Genomic DNA, 20,464 nt, shown 5'->3' with positions numbered 1-20,464 from the left:
GTCACTGAGAAAAACAAAGCAGTATCTTTAAACAATTTTCTGAGTATGTTATCAATAAAATTAATTCTGAAAATACACCTTTCAAAACCACAAGAGGATCACAATGATTCATCAAGTTACCATTAGCTGGTTTAATAGGATTAAGCCCAACAGTAAATTTAGCAGAAGTTCCCCAGTTAGGGATCAACATAGTTGCTGTGTACTAAACTTACTCATGTTTGTATAGGACATTTCCTGTTTGCAAATGTTTTTAAAACTAGGTATGGATTTTGTAAATTTGCATGTAACATCTCTTTAGAAGCCAACTTTGCAGTTCAGCATTAGTCTCTATTTTCACTGAGAATTTATATATTCTCAAAGTTTGGGTTCCATTAATTAAATGCTTATTAATAGCTACCAGATTAATTTAAAATGTCACAAATTCTTATTTACCAGAACATTCCAACTCATCAGATGTATCTTCTTTCATGAAATTCATTATCAGATCAATGAGTTTTGAAAATATTGATATACAGGGCACCTGGGTGGCTCTGTCAGTTAAGTGTCTGCCTTCGGCTCAGGTCATTATCCCAGGGTCCTGGAGTCCAGCCCCATATTGGGCTCCCTGCTGGGTGGGGAGACTGCTTCTCCCTCTTCCTCTGCCTGCTGCTCCCCCTGCTTATGCGCTCGATTCCTCCCGTGTACACGCACGTTCTCTGTCAAATAAATAAACAACCCCTCCAAAAAAAAGAAAGAAAAGAAAATACTGATATACAATTAAGAGGCTTCATTTACAAAAAACTGAACGGGAAAGATCATTAGGATTTCAATCCTGAAAAATAATAGATAAAATACCAGCAGCTAAATTACTGATAGTTCAAAACATTCTCCAGCCCACCTCTTGAAAATCCCTTGCTAAGAGAACTCCAGCCATTCTGAGTCCTATTCAGCTGTAAAGTTTCCAAGAAAAATAGACTTCATGATCTTGTCAATTTTAATACTTTTTCTCCTTAAGCCATACTGCATCTAGACCACTCTAGTCACTGTTCTACAAACCTTTCAAGATAGCTGTTTCTAAAACCTGAGGCCAGCAAGCACAGAACAAAATGGAATGTTAAGAGAAAGGCATTTTTTAGTTCTCCGAGAAGGTGAACCTTTTTAAAACAGACACTGGTTCATAAGAATTCTATTTTGCAATGAACTGTTGTCTCAGCTGTGAGCAGAGGAGCAGGTATGAACTTGAAAGGGAGGTAATAAAGGGACCTAATGTTAACAGACTATGCAAAGAGTAAAATTAGTAACTCAAGAGAGGAAGTAAACGAATGCTGGCAGTATTTCCAAGTCATTCATCAAGTGTTTTTTAAATTTTTAATGGACATACCCTATTTGCAGAAAAGGTTAACTGATATATGACATTATTTTTAAAAGGAAACACTTTAAAACCAGAAGTTGGGAGAATGGACTACATTTTAAAAGTTACACCTAAGTGTACAAAAGCAGCAGCACATTAAGACCCTGCATATGAAGATTTAACAGTGTGTCAGGGGCACTACCTTTACCCACGTGGGCTTCAAATTTATTTCGGGGGCAAAAATGTAAACAAATTCCACTACAAAATGAAATGCACAAAGTTCTTCAATGATCACAGAAAAAAAGAATCAAGAAGTTTCCCATAATAGCTGACAAGAGCTGGGTCTTACACCTAAAGGCGGCTTTTACCAATAAAGCTAAGAGTTTTGTAAAAGTCTTCAGGCAACACGGTGACATGAGAGAACATGCTGAGGGAACACAAGTTTGACCAGAAGGTGCATGGTAAGAAATGGCAAAGATGAGCTGGTAGGTAGGACAGAGCCAGACCATGCTGGGCCTCGCAGGTCATTTAAGGAGACAAGGCAATACCTCCTTGGGCAATAAGGCAGCAACCAAGGATTCTAGGCAGACAAGCTACATGATCTCTGTTTTCTAGAGAGATCACTGAACACACCTGGCCGAGCAAAGCTACTGCAACAGTCCAGGTGCAGGTCTATATTGTAGAGATTTGCAATTAACGAAGCTCACACTTAACTAAATAAAATGAAATAATGAGGACCTAAATTAAGGTGGTAGCAATAGGGATACAGAAGGAATAAAGCAACAGAATTTGACATCTGACTGCTATAGTTGGGTGTCTAAAGTGATATCTACAGACTGGTGGCTGTATAGATGGTAATACCATTTTCAGAAAAAACTTATTAGAAATATGAATGTAAAGTTGGAAAGATCCGAGTCAAGTGCAACTGTGCTATATAAACTCAGGCTGGGAATGTAAACTTAAAACCTCAATTTGCTATCTGTAAAATGGAGATATATATCATACCCTTAAAAGGATTAAATGAGAAAATGCATGAAATAGGCTTAATATAGTGCCTGCTTGTTAAATGCCAGTTAAATGTTGGCCCTTATTAGCATTATTATTGGGCTGGGAGCAGGTTACTGATGAAGGCTTCAATGAGGTGTGTCCCACTCTTCTTCCTCTTACCCAATGAAGCTCCTTCTAGGTCTGTGTTCCACTTACTCCCTCAATAACAGTTGTTCAATAAATGCTAAGCATGAAGAAGTGCAAATGTACACCTGTTCTATTAGAACCAAGCTTTGCCTTGGGGCATGACACAGTATTAACTATTTCAGTAATACAAACTTTCAAAAAAAAAAAAAGAAAAAAGAAAAGGGAAGCACCGGAGTCTCTCTTTCTTTTAATTAAATAACAAAACACTAAGAATACCCATAGGGCTGTAGTACACCTGCCTGTAGTAACACACCTTCCACACCAGGTGTTTTGACATAAAGCCCTTATCTTAAAGATACGCGTAACAGGAGAGTAACTGAATCTAGTGTTTTGGTCAGTCTACGATGAGTTTAATTTCTTAGACTGGGAAAGAGAGGGACAAAGATTTTTAAGTCCATAAATGAAGGAATTCAAAATAAAGACATTAACTATAACTTAAATAGGAAATTTCAACTACACATACTCTTGCCAAAAAGTTTTAATAGATAAAGCGTTCCTATTCAGAGATTCTGAAATGTATAAATATCTACTGACATATCTTGGGGGTGGAGGAGTGAGACATTACAAATAAATTATTTTCAATATACTTTAGACAAGTAATGTGGCATCGTGACATTTAAGAGTCATTTCATTATTACATTATAAACTGCCAAAACTGACATAAATCATAGTATTTTATAACTGGAGGAGACAAATCATCCAGTTCTGTGAATTTCAGGGAACTTCAATTAACTGCAAACCACAGTTTAAAATCTCAACCTGGCATATATATCTGTACATATATAATATCTTCTAATGTGGTATTTTTAAAGCTTTTATTCACAGTATAATTGCAGTAAGCAGAGACTGTGTACAGCAAAACTTTTAAGACATCCTAAGCACTGAGAAAAAACAAAAATCTTTGAAACATAATTACACCGAATTTCAGTCAGTCTGGAAAGCCACATTCCACAATCCTCACAGCCCTTCAATAAAGAAAAAAAAAAACACACTAACCGCAGAATTTCATGTTGCTGAGATTCACTGAGATCAGAAATGAGTTCTTCATATAGAATTCTGAGGAGTTCTTTGCACAACGTTTATAGGTTGGGTGGAGAAGAGGAGAGGCATTGTCAAGTACATTATGCTGAGCCGGGGGGGGCGGGGGGACCAAGAGGCAAAGAACACTCTACCTACCCACCTCCCCCCATTATCATTCCTGTCTTGAGCACCAAAATGCAACTCCCCCTCTTATAAATATACTTCAATGATGCACACCCAAAAGTACATGTCAGGATGAGTTCACTGTCATACATTTTGTCCCAGAGTACTCAACAAATTAGGTGTCCTGTGATTCCCTCAATTTTCTTAACCGGAGGAAAAAACCCACAAATAAACACAGCAATGCATACAATGAAAGCAGAATCTACGTATTAGAACACAGAGACCAATCGCCTAATTATATGTGCTCCATCAGACTCTGCCCAGGCGCTACTGCCTTGGGAGAGTCAATCATTCACAAACTCACTGCTGCCTCTGACTGCTGATTTTAATGGTGGCATGCCATGTTCTTTCAAAGAACTGTGTAATTTTCTGACTGAGTCAAGTGATAAACAGTACTTCAAAGGTGATTTTAAGACAGCATATACTGCATACTCTCAGCCCATTTTCATGAGTATATTTTATCAAGAGACAGAGTGAGAAAAACTCAGCGTTATAAAGAGAAACATCACAACAAGCAAAATAAATCACCAAACCTATATAGGCTTATGTTAACCTTTAACATCGTAGATGATACAATTAAGCTAATAATCTCAGAAATGAAGTGGACATTATATTATTGCCCTTATCTAATTTAAATGGCCCTGGAAAAGTGTTCTCCCCTGAGACTGCGAAGGAGGAAGGGAAAGAATTAAAAGAATGCAGTTAAAACACTTTGATTCCATGTTAATTTGTCCATTTAATTATGTCACCTTTCTATTTCTTCTATTCTACCAACTGGGTATGAGATCAACTAAGTTACTTCACTTTTCTGAGTCTCAACTTCCTCAACTGTGAAAACTGGAATAACAACTCTATCTTAGAATTGCTCTGAGTGTTACACTGGGAAAACAGACAAAAAACTGGTATGGTAAATGTAAAGTGCTATGCAAATACATAGTATTTGAGAATATCATCTTAAGATTTACAGTCTAAATGTTCAAGTGCCTGGTGCAATACATTGCACATGAGTGTTCAAATATTTGTCCCTTTATTCCATCATCATTTAAAACTTAGGTCCCAAAAGTTCAATTCTGAAAAACAAAGACTATCTCATGTACTACTTATGTATTTTTCACTAGGAATATTATTAAGAAATCAGTTGTGCCTTTTAGAATGATCATTCAATCCAATACAGTCTAATCCATCAACAGCTTTATTATTTTTAACAGTATGTATCCTGTGCTAGGTTCTGTGCCAAGTTGCTACATTCACCCACTTAATCCTTTTAATACCCCTACGGAGAAGTTAGTATTCACAAATGAAACACTACAGCACAAGGTTAAGTAACCTGCCCAAGGTCACCAGGTTAGCAAATGACAGAGCTGGTGTTACTCACACTTAGGTCTGACACCAAAGCCTTGGCTCTCAACTACAACTACTACTCTCCAATATGGTAGCCACATGTGGCTATGTGGCTAGGCTGAACTTAGTTGTGCTGTAATTGTAAAATGCATACCAGATCGTGAAGACCTAGTATGATAAAAAGAATGTAAAATATCTCACTGCAATTTTATACTAATTACATACTAAAATGGTAGTATTCTGGGTATAATGATTAAACAAAATACATTTTTAAAAATAATTTCACCTAGGGATGCCTGGGTGGCTCAGTCGGTTAAACGTCTGCCTTCGGCTCAGGTCATGATCTCAGTCCTGGGATGGAGTCCCAGATCAGGCTCCTTGCTTAGCAGGGAGCCTGCTTCTCCCTCTCCCTGCTCTGCCTCCTCCTCCTGCTCTGCTTGCCACTCCCCATGCTTGTGCTGACAAACAAATAAATAAAATAACAGTAATAATTTCACCTGTTTTTTACTTTCTCACTGTGGCTAATAAAGTTTAAAATTTCATGTGGCTTGCAATGTATATACTTACACTGGACAGCACTGAGTTAGAACATCATACAGGACATTTGTAATACCAAGAGCACAAAACAGCTTTAAATTTCAAACACAACATGTTTTAGAGCATAAATATATTCTCCAATCTTAGCTAATAGCTGTTTAAATGCTAAATTAGTGTAACCAATATTAACAAAACTTTACAATCTCAATGTAAAATGTTATTTAAATTTCAATATTCCAGAATTAGAACTTATTTTGAATATTGGCTTTTCCAACTACGGAAGTGATACCAACTCATCTACACGATAGAAAATACAGAAAAACACACACACAAAAGAATCCACCATACTGCTCAGAGTATTCTGATCACTCATTACTTCCAGGTATATATATTAAATTAAGTGGTATGAAATACTGAAGTGGGATATTGTTTTATCATTTTGAAACTTGTTTTTTCTAATATTATGAACATTTCCTTTTATTACATATTCTTTCTAAAACTTAACATTTTATTTCAAATAATTACAGATTCACAGGATGTTGCAAAAATAGTACAAAGTCCCATATAATTTGCACCCCGTTTTCCCAACAGGGTTGCATCCTCTGAATTATATCAAAATGAAGAAACTGACATTGGGATGTGTGCGTACCGTTCTATGTAACTTTTTTTTTTTTAAAGACTTTATTTATTTGACAGAGAGAGCTGGAACACAAGCAGGAGGAGTGGGAGAGGAAGAAGCAGGCTCCCAGTGGAGCAGGGAGCCCGATGCGGGGCTCGATCCCAGGACTCTGGGATCACTCCCTGAGCCGAAGGCAGACGCTTAACTACTGAGCCACGCAGGCGCCCCCTGTTCTATGTCACCTTATCACATGTGCAGATTCATGTAACCACCACCACAGTCAAGATTAGATTTCATCAACACAAAAACTTTCCCTCTCAGTACCCCATTACAGTCATACCTCATCAGCCCTAATCCTTGGCAACTGCTAATCTGTTCTAATTTTATTACAAAAATGTTAATGGCCGCGTGCAGTGTGTGACCTTTAGAGATTGGCTTTTTTTTCACTCAGCACCATGCCCTTGAAATCCATGCCAGTTGTTGTATGTATCAAGAGTTTGTTCCTTCTTAATTGCTTAGTAGTATTCCATGTGGTATGACTATACCACTCACCTACTGAAGGACATTTGGGTTATTTTCAGTTATACAGTATTACAAATATAGCTGCCATGAACATTTCTTTTTTTTTTTTAAGATTTTATTTATTTATCGGACAGAGAGAGACATAGCGGGAGAGGGAGAAGCAGGCTTCCCGCTGAGCAGCGAGCCCGATGTGGGGCATGATCCCAGGACCCTGAGATTATGACCTGAGCCGAAGGCAGACGCTTAACGACCGAGCCACCCAGGGACCCCATGCTATGAACATTTCTTAACAGGTTTTGTGTGAACTTAAGTTTCCATTTCTCTGGGATAAATGCCCAGGAATGCAACTACTAGTCATATACTAAGTATATGGTTAATTTTGCAAGAAACTGCCAGGCTATTTTCCAGAGTGATTTTATCATTTCACATTCCTACTACAAATGTATAAAAGAGTTCAAAACATTTTTAAGGGCTGCAAAATATTTGTAACTATTGCATAGTTTTTAACAATTCCTTGATTTCTATGTAGGTAATTTTTTTTTTTTAACTTGCAGCAAGAATTACTATTGAACTCCGCTTTCTGGGCCAGAGACCCTTGTGGTGGTAGCGAAAGACCTGCCCCTCATGCAGCACATTACCAACACTTGTGAGTTCATCAGCCAGCCAGTCATTTTTTTGTTATAATAATGATGTAACTAATATACTCACACAGAAATTTTTATGTACAGATCACACTAATTCCTAAGGTACAAATATTTTTAAAAGGAGCTGACACCAACTGGCCTTCAGAAAATTTAAAGCAACTTACCCAGCCACCAAGGGTCTGTGACAATGTCCACTTCTTTCTAGACTCCCTAAAAAATTTTTAGTCTTTAAAATACGACTTGCCAAAATTGTTGTTTTGTGTTTAAGTAACGGGAAGGTTATGTATTTCTCATGTTTCCTGACTTAATTTGTAGTTCTTTTATTAACTATCTATTCATAATCTTTGGCAACGTTTTACTGAAACGTTACTGACTATAGAACTTGGTTCTAACATATGTTGCAAAGAAACAGCTTTTAAAAACACATATATCTGAAATCCAACACACGTTAATAATACAAGACAATATGTGATTTTACAATGTAAAAGATACAAGTTTAGTTGATATGGTCCCCCAATTTATAAATATTCTTATATTTCACACAATGTATTTATTAAGAAATCACCTCTAATGCCAGCTCTAGGTTAAAAACATGAATGTATATCACTTCTCTTAAATTCACTGTGAAATGCCAAGACATAAATTTTCCATAACAAACATCAAAAATTATCTCCAGCTTCATTAAGAAACATGGCTGGCGGGGCGCCTGGGTGGTGCAGTCGTTAAGCGTCTGCCTTAGGCTCAGGGCGTGATCCCAGCATTCTGGGATCGAGCCCCACATCAGGCTCCTCCGCTGGGAGCCTGCTTCTTCCTCTCCCACTCTCCCTGCTTGTGTTCCCTCTCTCACTGGCTGTCTCTCTGTGTCAAATAAATAAATTTTAAAAAATCTTTAAAAAAAAAAAAAGGAAAGAAACATGGCTGGCTTCTCCTTAGAATTTAAGGTCATCCAACCAATAGCACTCAAAAGTGTGCTCCCTAGACCAGCACCAGCAGCACTAACATCACCGAGTAACTCTTAACGCAAATTCCCAGGTCCTACCCCAGACCTACTTAATAAAAAAACAGAAGGTGGGGGGCGGGTAGAGTAGGAAATCAAGCAATGTGTTTCAACAAGTTTTCCAGGTGATACTGACACATGCTAAAGTTTGAGAACCACCATTCTAAACAAATTGAATATAAAAACATTAAATCTGGATTGCCTTGTACACTTTGTCTGTTCAGGAAAGACTTCAGCAAAGTTAATCATGCCACAGATATTAAGAATTCAAAGATATATTTTCATTCTCCCCCAAATTAAAACAACCCAAAAAGAAAACTGGAAACCAGATGTTAGCTTTACTTCCTACAAAAAGGAATCCTAAAAACCATTAAGTGTTCACAAAAAATTTCCCTTAGAAGAAAAACCCAAATGAACCATATAAAACCAACAGGTCAGAATGCATGTCTTTCAAACTGGAGACTCAATTTGTTTTGTATCACACACTGCCTGATATTCCCACTCCTACATGGGACAAACACGTACAACACTTTGAGAATTCAATGAACTCGCATATTAAACAGCACCTGGAAAACTATAGTTACTCAAATATTTGTGATTCAGGGAATAAATAAATAAATCGGTCAACAAATACAAATAATTCTGCATGGCAGAATAAAAGTGACCTTTGTTTATGGTTTTGTTTTGTCCCCAAACTTCTTATAATAAGCATGTATTGCCACCTTCACAACAAAATAGAGAATCGTGACTATATGTAATGATACAGGAAAATAACCTACAACACATCAGTTATTTTTAAATTTTACAGATGCATTGATAATCTCTTTCCTTTATCTATATGATAAAAATCTACAAGATGCTGGGGTAGTACCAGATAAACAGAGTTCCAGCCTTCATGTTTATTAAAGCTGGAAATTCTAAGTGAATATATGAGTATTAACCCAGTTACAAAGGTGTGTTACTATGGTAGCTATTTCCTATCCACCTGGGTAAGTGTCCCATTTCCCTCTAAGAAAGACTCTGCAGATGAGTTAGGCTTGGCCAATCTACCTGCCTCAACCTCCAGGCAAGGAAGAATGGCCCAGGAACTGGGCAAGTAACAGGAGTCCGGATTCCTGCAGCTTATTCTGAATTTAAATGGTATTTTTCTCATTATTGATTATGTAAGACAGCAAAAAAAAAATTTTTTTTAAGATTTACTTGAGAGAGCGGGCGAACGTGCAAAAAAGCAAGAGCAAGGGGCAGGGGGTGGCAGAAGGAGAGGGACAAGCAGACTCCCTTCTGAGCAGGGAGCCCAACATGAGGCTCTATCCCAGGACCCCAGGATCACGACCTGAACCGAAGGCAGACACTTAACCAACTGAGCCACCCAGGCACCCCAAGACAACAGAACTGTTTTGTTTTGACTGAAGGCAGTTTGAGCTGGATTCTTATTTCTTGAAACCTTGAATATTCTGGCAGATTATGATATTAAACAACTTTTAGTTCTGGAAAAGAATGAGCAGTTCATAAACCTTATAACCTACCTATGAAATCTGATCTCTTCTTAAAAAGCAGTCACCAGGTTTGTTTTCTCCATGACTAACCACCATGTATTCAATAGGTTTTAAGATCCAATACACGTTGATAAAATTGGCATCCGACATCACCTTTAATTTCTTGTCCCTCCAAAGGCTACTTCATCTTTAAATGTATTGCTAATGCTTATCTTAAATTATAAAATTTTAAGTAAGATTTTTTGTTTTTTTTACATATCCCCCTCACCAGTTTCTTTTCTCAACAAAAGGATCATTTAAATAGTTTTTCTAAATTGACAGAGAGAGGGAAGGAGAGCAGTAGTATCTAATCCTATTGAAATATTAAAATTTCACCTGTTTAGCCTGTGATTTCAACTATTCATGATTTCTAACACTGTAGTTTACTTGTATTGTCTTTACTGAGAATTCTTTGACACAACAGTCTGTCAATCACTGCATGGAATTGAAATTAAAGCTAAATAAATGAAGTGAATGAGTCAAAACTTCAATTTAACAGAATCCAAATTACTCAACAGCATATACTCCAGGTACAAGGTACAACTTCCAACTTACAGATATATTAACACAAGAGAACATATACGACGGATAGCATAACATCTCCAACATCACCCAGCACGTTTTGCACCCATTTTTAAACTGCCTTTAGATGCCAGCTTACATGCACACTCATCTAGTTCCTTAAAATTGATTTTGCACATGACTGATCCTCCACTTTATTATCAGATTTTTATGACTTTTGGCTGCTTAAATAAAAATGGGCAAGCAAAAAGGATTAGGAACCATCATGTTATCATTTAGGTAAATGTGCTAATGCTCTGAAGCTCCAAACCACTCCAGGAAGTACTTTAAATGCACTGCCTACAGCGTCCAAGGCTCAAGCTCTGTGTTTAATTTCCAGCACGCGTTTAGAAAAACAAAACCAGAAAAACAGGAATACTACTTTAAAGGACACACTTCATAAAGACAACTTTCCCCTAAACCAGTAACATTACACACATCCGATTCAAGCCCTAATATGAAGGCATATTTATTAGATAAAATTTTTAAACTGGAACAGTTTTAAAGGGAATTCCAATCAAAACTCCTAATCTTCATCTATTCTATATACATTTATTGAACCCCTGTCAAGTGCCAGGCACTGTACTAGATGTTTAAGGAAAATAAAGCTGTGAAAAGGAAGGTCCTGCCCTCAGGGAGCACCTGGGTGGCTCAAGACAGTTAAGCATCAGAATCTTGGTTTCCACTCAGGTCATGATCTCAGGGTCATCAGATGGAGCCCCACATAGGGCTCTGAGGCTGTGCATGGAGACTGCTTAAGATTCTGTCTCTCCCTCTATCCCCACCCCTGCCCTCCCTCAAATTAAAATTAATTAGCTTAAAAAAAAGAGAGAGAGAGAGAGAGAGAGAGAGAGAGATTCTGCCCTCAAAAAAGGTAAAACATAACAGATGACCAAATAAAAATTCTGTTCAAGTGTTATACACGATTTGGAGGATGAGGCAATCAAAAAATACAATTCCAGTGTTAGGATGAGATACACCTGATTGGAAGGCGATGAAAAGGCTTCCTGAGACTTCTAGAAGGACAAAAAAGAGTGAGGCAGGACACGGAAGGGAAGCATGTCAGAGAAAATCCAGAGAAAGAGAAGGTGTGTAGGTATGGAAATGAGATATCATGGTCCGTGCTTGGGAAACAAGCAGTTTGGCAGGAAACACACAAACATGCTGTACGTGGAGGGCAGATGGGGTGCGGCGGCAGTCGGCTTCCAGAAATCCTAAAGAAACATGAAAGGACTAATCAAAGCCCCTTGTGATGCTCAGCATTTGGACTTTATCTTAAAGGCAATGAGAACTAGGGTTTAAGTGGACCAAGTGGAGAGGCCCCCAAGAGTTGGATGGGACTGTCATGAGCATGCATGCATAAGGGTGGTGATGGATGGTTACTGATATAGTAAATGGGAATTACCAGCCTGCGGGGAGACGTGGAAAGGGGTGGATGACATCTGAAGTGAGGCAAGAGCTGAAAAGGATGTAGGAGGAAGCAAACAACTAACTTGTATTAGCCTGTACAACAAACTCTACATCTAAGAATCATAAAGGCCTCACTCAAATCCCAGATTCAGTGAGGCCTTCCCCAATATACTCACACAGACCAACTATCTCTACCATGTACTCATTCATTCCATGCCTACCATCACTGGGTTCTTCACACCACTGAAGATCTTTTTATTGTCTTACCTTTTCAAACATTTGTTAGGTTCCCTGAAAGTGGGAATTTTCTGTTTACTTAACCAATGACTTGAAATATAAATGATAAACACTACAACTGATGAGAGACAAAAGCTTACCCCACGTAGGTACCATACAAAGTTCCCCACACCAGGTTTTATCCTTACACCTAACGAGGTGTGAATTTACACTACAGCTGAAAGAAGACAGCTGTGTTCAAGTATGTAGGTCATAAAAAGATATCAAGGAGAAATCCTATCTCAGAATGTGTAAGGGTCTACATGCAGAGTTGAGCTCTAGGATACTTAGGATAAAACAGCAGCACTGGTAAAAGAAACAAGAAGCGCACACACTAACATGGATGAATCTCAAGAAGCCGGACCCAGGAGTGCATATAACTGTATAACTCCACTTATACCAAGTTCAGAAACATGTAGAACTCCTCCCCAGCGTTAGAAGATAGGACGGTGGCTGAAGTGACCGTCAAGAGTGTACAGTGGTCTCTGGGGTCCTGGTGATGTTCTGTTTCTTAATCTGGGTGCAAGTTACACATTGTGTTCACCTTGTGAAGGTTCCTCAAGCCTTTTTTTTTTTTTTAAAGATTTTATTTATTTATTTATTTGACAGAGATAGAGACAGCCAGCGAGAGAGGGAACACAAGCAGGGGGAGTGGGAGAGGAAGAAGCAGACTCATAGTGGAGGAGCCTGATGTGGGGCTCTATCCCATAACACCAGGACCATGCCCTGAGCCGAAGGCAGACGCTTAACCGCTGTGCCACCCAGGCGCCCCCCCTCAAGCCTTTTAATTATGATTTGTGCACTTCTCTGTAGGTACACTATGGTTCAAAAAGTTTACTTAAAGGGGTGCCTGGGTGGCTCAGTGGGTTAGGCATCCAACGCTTGACTTTGGCTCAGGTCATGATCTCAGGGTTCTGGGACTGAGCCCCAAGACTGGCTCCCTGCTTAGTGCAGAGTCTACTTGAGATTCTCTCTCTCCCTCTGCTCTGCCAACCCTGTGCATAAGCGCACTCTCAAATAAATAAATAAAAATCTTTAAAATGATAAATAAATAAACCTTAAAACAAAACAAAAAAACTCTTTACCTAAAAAAAGAGAGAGGGAACATTCCTGATGGGGGAGCCAAAGAGAAAATGAGAGGCAGAGAGACTGCAGAATGTTTTAGTTCAAACTGCAAAGGAGACATTTAGAGATCCACTATTACCTAAGTTCTAATGAATGAGTTAATGCTGACAACTTCCTCGAGTAGCTGCAGTTTACCAAAATAGTTTTTATTAATCTTGGAATTTCTTCAGCATTGACAGAAACACAGGATAAAAGCATGCCACATGAATAATCCATTCAAACCTCCCATCCCAGTAACTAACAGGATATACTGACAAGTTAGCTGGCCTGGTCTCAGTGTATGGCATGCAACTAAGGAAAAGTTGAGTAGCCTATACCCAAAGGTTCCAACTCTAAATTGTCCCCAACCCAATGGGCTAAATGGCAGAGGCTACAGAACCTACAGAAGTAACTACCCCCTGCTCCAGAAGAAGGAAGCATGTGTGCTGCCTATAAAGGCAAACGTGTACCTCAACACTGTCTACAAAGCCGTTCTCATCACTCCCCCAGTTCTCATCACTCTATAGTTCTATATTCTGCTCTCATTTCTCAAACCACTTGCCACTGGCCAAAATTATTTTATTTTTCTGTTTAATTGCTTATTTTCTCTTCTTCTCCATAGTATTTCAAACTCCATGAGAACAAGGACCTTGTCTGTCTTTCCACCACTGTATACCCAGAGCCCATTTGGCTGTGTGCTCAATAAAAATGTGTCAAATAACCACAACCACCCAGGTAATTTACTTTAAGGTCACCAAGTATACATAAGATCAAGTCACTACCAATAAATCAGTAAGTCCAATGTAATAGCAAAAACAAAATAAATTATCACTGTTTCTGGGTAAGAGTGGTCTTTAAAACTCTACCAGCTTTGAGGCCAGAAGGTTCGGTAAGGTTTGATGGTTCAGAAGACAGGTAATTTTTCCATGTACTTTATGGAGAAATTTTATGAAAGACAAACACTACAGTAAAACCCACGTGACCTAAGGAGCAAAACCACTGTGGTGGATGATCTGAAACCATAGGGAAGAGGCCTGGCTCTGCTCCAGGTTAGGTACACCCCACCCCTGCTTTCTCTGAGTTTTCCTATCTGAAAATTACCTCAGGTCAATGCATTTTTGAAGCAAGATCAGAACTTTCATATATCGCTAATTATGTATGTTTTCCCCCTCAAATTTCTAAAGTACTTCATGACTATTCAAGGGATATTGAGTTGTTAGACTATCTGAATTTACTGAGAGAAAATGTCCAAATTTACAACTTCAAAAAATGAGGGAGCTCTGGAACAAGGGAAACGTTTCACAAACAGAACCGAGTATCAACTTCTAATTCAATATCCTGAGTACCAACTTCTTTTTAAGTGACACAATCTTATTACATATCTAAATAAATTCCTCACTTCTACTGTCTGCAAAAGCTCTAAAAACAGTACACTTTTCAGAGGGATGGTATTCGAATAAACATGATTTAAACCCAACATCAGGATAAAATCTGGCACTGAAGACTAAAAAGTTCTATGGTAATTACCCAAAGCAAGAATTTACCAATTTTCAAGTGAGTGTCATTTAAGCAATAGCTGAAGATCAAAATGCAGAACTATGATCACAGCACCACTAATTGGCTAGAGCTGCAGCAGTGCCTTGACCATCTTTATTTCCAACAAAGACACTGGATTCAGAGAAGCAGCAAGACAGGCAAAGTATATTTACCACTGAGTCTAGGAAGTTACTCTGCTCAACACTCTAGAACTTCAACTTAATAAAGGTTAAGTAAATTTGTTAATTTGCAGGGGTTTTTCCTTCTAAAAGCTGATAGTATCATCTTTCATGAGACTGGCAAACTAGGCTGGGAAATCCTACTTTATCTCCTATTTATCACCTAGGAAAGGGATAGTGTTTCCTCCCCACCCAGAGCCACCTTATATACACACTCCTTTATTTCCTATGTTGAAAGTCTTAAGGTAGAGTTCTCCCAGCAAGGTGAGAATGCAACCTTCCCCACTGCAGGTGACCCCTCCATGCTCTTAAGTTGTATCACAGAACAGACAGGAGAAAACCATATGATGTGATGGAAATCTTCTGAAACTGGTTTGTGGTGATGGCTCCACAAGTCTTTAAAACAACTAAAATTCAATAAATCTTTCACTTAAAATTAGTTAATTCTATAGTATGTAAATCATACCTCAGTAAAACTATAAAATAGCAAGGGGTAGAGAATGGGATGCTACAGTTAGCTAGAAAAAGGAGTGTATCTAAGACCCAGAGAGACCCTCCATATAAGTGACACAGTCAATATAGATCCCAACTACCCCCTGAACCCCAAGTAGCCTATTAAGTATTTCCTCCTTCTTCCCTTAACATGTTCCTTAGGAGCATCTGACCCCCTTTCATTCTGCTCTATGGTGCTCCAGTAAGAAAAAAGACCTTATGAATCACTTTCATGAATCCACCTGCAGAATTCAACATATCAAGTACACATGGCAATAACAATGAAAAGTTGGCAGGTGATTTTGTAGAAATCAATTCCCTTTTCAGAAGAAACGGGGAGGCGGAGGAGGCATCCTAATTGATTCCCCAAGCAAGACTGCTCCAATCTCCCTTATAGCACTTTATTTATACTGCTCCTAGAGCCTTTATAACTTGGATTCTGATCATCCTTGTTGTACAGGTCTAACCAACTCCCCCACCCCTCGCCAATGTCTTGACCAGTATTTTTCTCGTCCTAGGAATTTAATAAATATTCTTTGGTTAACAGTTGTTATTCTCCTCACCAAATTAAGTAACACCAATTCTATCCTCAAAGGGTGAATACAGTTCTGTGTCCTACTGGACCTACTACTAATTAAAACCTGACTTCCCTGGATGACTTGGTAGATGATGGCAACAATGACAAAAATGATGAACGAACTCCAAAATGACCACTGGCTAGGCCACCAGCTAGGCTGTTGTTATAATACGAATACTAAACACCAGCTCAGAGCAATAAAACCCAATTTCTATACCAGTCAATACGTTAACAAAGCCCTTTTATTATTATTAAAAGTTATTCTAAAATCACAAACTTTTGCCTATTACTTAGCATCTAAAACCCAACAAGTTTTCTATTGTCATTAATACCAGATCTGATTAAAACTATGCAAGGCAGAAAATATTATATCATTCAAGTACCAAAAACATTACAAGAAAAAGACCCAGGAAAATCACACAGCAGTAGCTAGTATGGTAGAGAAATTAACCAACAGTTTCTACACCTGATAACACCCGGATGAAGACTTGTGAAATTCACCTTTCCATATGAAACCCATGCATAGCCTAAGAAAGTCAAAATGGTTGCTTTCCAATTAATGACTTCCAGAATAGATCTCAAACATCAAAACATTGACAATAATCAAGATGAAACAAACAGGCTATGTAAGGGTATCACGACTTTGTAAGAGTTTAAGTCCTCGGATCTTGGAAATCGGTGTTCAAATCCTACTCAACCAGAGACCTCAAAAAATTACATGAAAACCCTTAAAGAGGTAAGTAACCTGTTCCTGAAGAGACTCTAAAATATTTCTTTAGTAATTTATTTGTTAAAAAACTGAATTTCACTGCCATCATCTGCAACTCTGAAAAAACTTTTTGAACATTTCTATTGCTTTTAAAATCAAAACCTCCCACATGCTTCCAAAAAGTTGATAAGTCAGTTTTTTTTTTAAATACACACAGAAACTGAAATGCATTTCATTAGAAGATAATTATTCCCAGCAATACATCAGATGTAAACTTGAATTTGGTTTTGGTCTTCACCAGTAAAGTTCTCAAGTTCTTAGGAGTTTCCTAGTCATTTACTTGAACATCATCTACGGTAACACTCAAAGCAAAACCACAATAAAGAGGTTTGGCCTCTGAGGGATTCTACACGTAAAAAAACATTACTCATAAATAAAATACAATCACTATTGCTTTAAATAACAAATACATTTCTCAACTTTCACGCCATTTGATGGAATTCCCTGTTTCAGAGAACAAATCTATTAAGCTCCCAATAAGTGCTTTTTATCTTACCTAAATCTGTTCTATGGTAATACAAAAATTGACATGAATTTGCTGTAAAAACTTCTCAAGAAATAGTTTTAGTTCTTGAGTACTTTTATTTAAAGCACTCTATTTAAAGAGTTAGTGGACGTCGCAGAACTGCTCCACAAGTAATTGGACCAATTCATCCCAGAATTATATTCTCTAGGTTACCCAATATCCTAGGTAATCCCGCGCATAAATAAAGCAATGAAACCTAACAGGACACATTTAATCAAGTAACTCCAGTTAGAACTATGGAGTACTACTATACAATCATATTGGACCACCACCAATAACATGAAATGAGACTTCTGGCTATCAACTTAAGTCTTCAAGGATCCACTAGAAACTCACTCCTCCCTAGCTTTCACATACATATATACCCCAATGCCTTCCCATGAAATGACATGAAGAAGAGCTTAACTTCAAACTCTAACATCACTGACACGAATTCCAGATTCAATTTAAAAGATGACCAGAAGACTACAAAATCAGCTTTGACATTCTATCCAAATATATCTAAACATTAAATGTGGAGTTCAACTCGTTTTGGTACCAGATGTGATTTACTACCTTCACAAAAATGAATTCTTTCAACATTCTTTTCATTATAATAAAGCTTTAAACACAAAAAAACTTCAATACAGTCTATTCATTTCACCATTTTGCAAAATCGCCCTCCACCACCACTCTGCATAAGCTAATCAGAAAAAAACACAAACTGACAGCTCAGCTTTCCAAAAAATGCACTTTCTTTATCAAACCCCAACATTTATTTTCAAGTGCAAGAAAATAACAGACATTTGCAGCTCAAGACAGGAAAAGCACAACAACCAGCATAATCCACCATTAAATCGCTCAGAGAAGAAAAAAATAATTCAGGGCAGGCAAATTAAAAACATTCTACACAAGGCAATAAATAAATAAATAAATAAAAGGTCTAAAGTCCTACAACCCATACCAAAAGCACCGCTTCCTCTCTTTTTGAGCCAATACCAATAAGCCAATGGATACAAGTGTCAAATCCAGCCTGTTTGAAATAAGACGAAAATCTGGAAAAATTCCCTCCCATAAATCATTCAGTGAATACGACGCTTTGCAACCAACACGAAATACACACAACCAAAATCACACATCGCCCACCCCCCAAATGCAAAAAAGCCATAATCAACAAGTTGGAAAGAGGGCAGAAAAGTACAGCTCTCCACCCTCTCCCCCACCTTAAAAAAAAAAAAGTCCTTCAACAAAAGCTAACACAGATCTTCAAGTACCTGGTGGAGGTGCCTTTCCTCACATCGCAGATGCTGCATTTAAAGGCTTCAGCGCTGTTTCTGAAGGTGCAGACGCTACAATCCCAAAAGCCTTCGTCTGCGGCAGGTTTCGCTTGTCTTTTTGGCCTTCGGAGGAGTGAGGAGTGGGGGAAAGGGGAGGGAAGAGGCAGGGAGCAGGAAAAAGGGGGAGAAACAGCAAAACACAGGCGCTGGTGAGCCGTCGCAATTTCGCAGGAATCCAGTACTGGAAACTTCGCTCGGGCGACCACCCACCCACCCTTTTCGGGGCCCGAAACGGACCGGGGAGGGCACGGGGCGCCCCCACCGGCACCCTGCAACCTCCGGGCCCGGGCCGTGCTGCCTCGCACAGCAGGCGGCGACGGCGGCGGCGCCCCGGGAAGGGCCGCGGCGGGCGCAGGAAGCGGGCGGACTTGTGGACTTGAGCGTGGGGCTGGGGGGGCCAGCAGGGGAGCCGCGGGCCGGATCTGGAGGGGGCGCGCAGGGGCAGCCCGAGGCCGGCGGCGGGGAGTGGGCCGGCTCCTTCCCTCTCCCCTCCCATGCTCGCGCCCTCCCTCCCTCCCCACCTGGTTAAATCTCCCTTTGTCTGGGAGGAGTGGCGGCGGCGGCGGCGGCGGCGGCGGCGGAGGGCGGCTGAGGAGGAGCCGCCATGGCTGCGGCGCGCACGGCCGCCGGCCCCGAGCGGGAGCGACACCGCCTCCCGCCGCCGCCGCCACCGCCCGCCGCCGCCGCCTCCCCCCGCCCCCGGATCTCCATCTTAGCAGCGCCTCCCCCCGCCCCGGGTGGCTCCGGGGCCTAGTCGTCGCCGGCCCCCGCCCGCCCCCAGCCCTCCCTCCCCTTCCGCCCCCTCAGCTCCGAGCAGGTACCTGGTCGGGCTCTTCTTGTCGCCCATGGTCATGGATGGGCTGTACCCCCGCCCCCCCCAAAGCTGAAACCGGCGCCGCTCGGAGGAGAAACGCCGTCCGGGGAGTCGTCGCGGACCGGCCCCCCTCCCTCCCCCGCGCCCGCCCGCCCTCAGCCGCTGGGGCTCGAGCTCCGGCCGCCGCCGCCGCCGCCGCTGCCAGTCTCCGGACGAGACTAGTCCCCGCCAGCGCCGCCTCCGCCGAGTGACTGACGAGGGGCGGGGCCGGGCGCCGCGCGTCACGCGCCGTGCGGCCAATGGGAGGACTGCGGCCGGCGCCGCGAGGGCGGGGGCGGGGCGCGGGGGAGGGCGGGGCGTGGCGGACGTGGGCCGGGCCGTCGGTGTGCGTGCCCGGGAGTGTGTGCGCGCTGGGGGCGCGCGTGCTTGCCGGTGGCCCGGCGGCCCGGCGCGGCGGAGCGTGCGATCCCGGCGGGGCGCACGTGGCCGCGCCCGGGAAGCGGCAGTGGGCTCCGGATCCTGCGCGCCCGCCTTTAGGGGCTGTCGCGGGGATCCGGACCCCGAAGCTGCCCCCGGGGAAGTAGTTCCGCACAGTTTGCGCGCGCCACTGGGGCTTGCAACTGCCGCGCCGCTTGCAACGCCTCGAGGCTTGTAGTATCCCGGGAGCCGGCAGGGCCTCTTTCTTTTGGCCCGGGTTCCCCGCTCTCTTCTGCTCCTCTGCCACGCGGAGCTTTGTATCTACCTCTCCTAAAGTCCCGGCCTCCTGCCGACACTCCAGTCCTAAGCCCCCTCCCAGGCCCCTGATGCAGGAGAGAACTGTGATGAAAGGGTGTGGCACAACTAAAGGTACCCCAAAGCCCGACACTCGGGACACCAACTACCGCTTGAGACCCACCACCCCCTCCGCCCCCCCCCCCCGCCAGAGCCTAAATAGGGCGTTTCCCTAGGGAAGTTGCTGTTCAAATCCAGGCGGCCACATGCC

The 20,464-nt window shown here is 41.1% G+C and overlaps 1 protein-coding gene and 1 non-coding gene across 2 annotated transcripts in view; both read right to left on the bottom strand.

Moving 5' to 3' along the window:
* RYBP (RING1 and YY1 binding protein) overlaps nt 1–19,666 on the bottom strand; it is a 78,770-nt gene extending 59,104 nt beyond the window's left edge. The window contains exons 1-2 of the mRNA XM_045808096.2: nt 19,490–19,666; nt 18,606–18,731 (exon numbers count right to left, since the gene is read on the bottom strand). Of these exons, the coding sequence (XP_045664052.2) occupies nt 18,606–18,731; nt 19,490–19,521 (158 nt within the window). The 5' untranslated portion in view covers nt 19,522–19,666. The remainder of the gene's footprint in view (nt 1–18,605; nt 18,732–19,489) is intronic.
* On the bottom strand, nt 7,293–7,442 carry LOC123799244 (small nucleolar RNA SNORA62/SNORA6 family). Its single transcript, XR_006781532.1, has one exon. It is a non-coding gene; the product is annotated as a small nucleolar RNA SNORA62/SNORA6 family (small nucleolar RNA).
* Nucleotides 19,667–20,464: the final 798 nt, after the last annotated feature.

Source organism: Ursus americanus, chromosome 14 (assembly GCF_024610735.1).
Source record: "Ursus americanus isolate L20-20 chromosome 14, mUrsAme1.1.p, whole genome shotgun sequence".
In the NCBI taxonomy this organism is placed as follows: Eukaryota; Metazoa; Chordata; class Mammalia; order Carnivora; family Ursidae; genus Ursus; species Ursus americanus.
The sequence above is the reverse complement of the archived record's forward strand: the minus strand, read 5'-3'. Positions and strand labels throughout refer to the sequence as shown.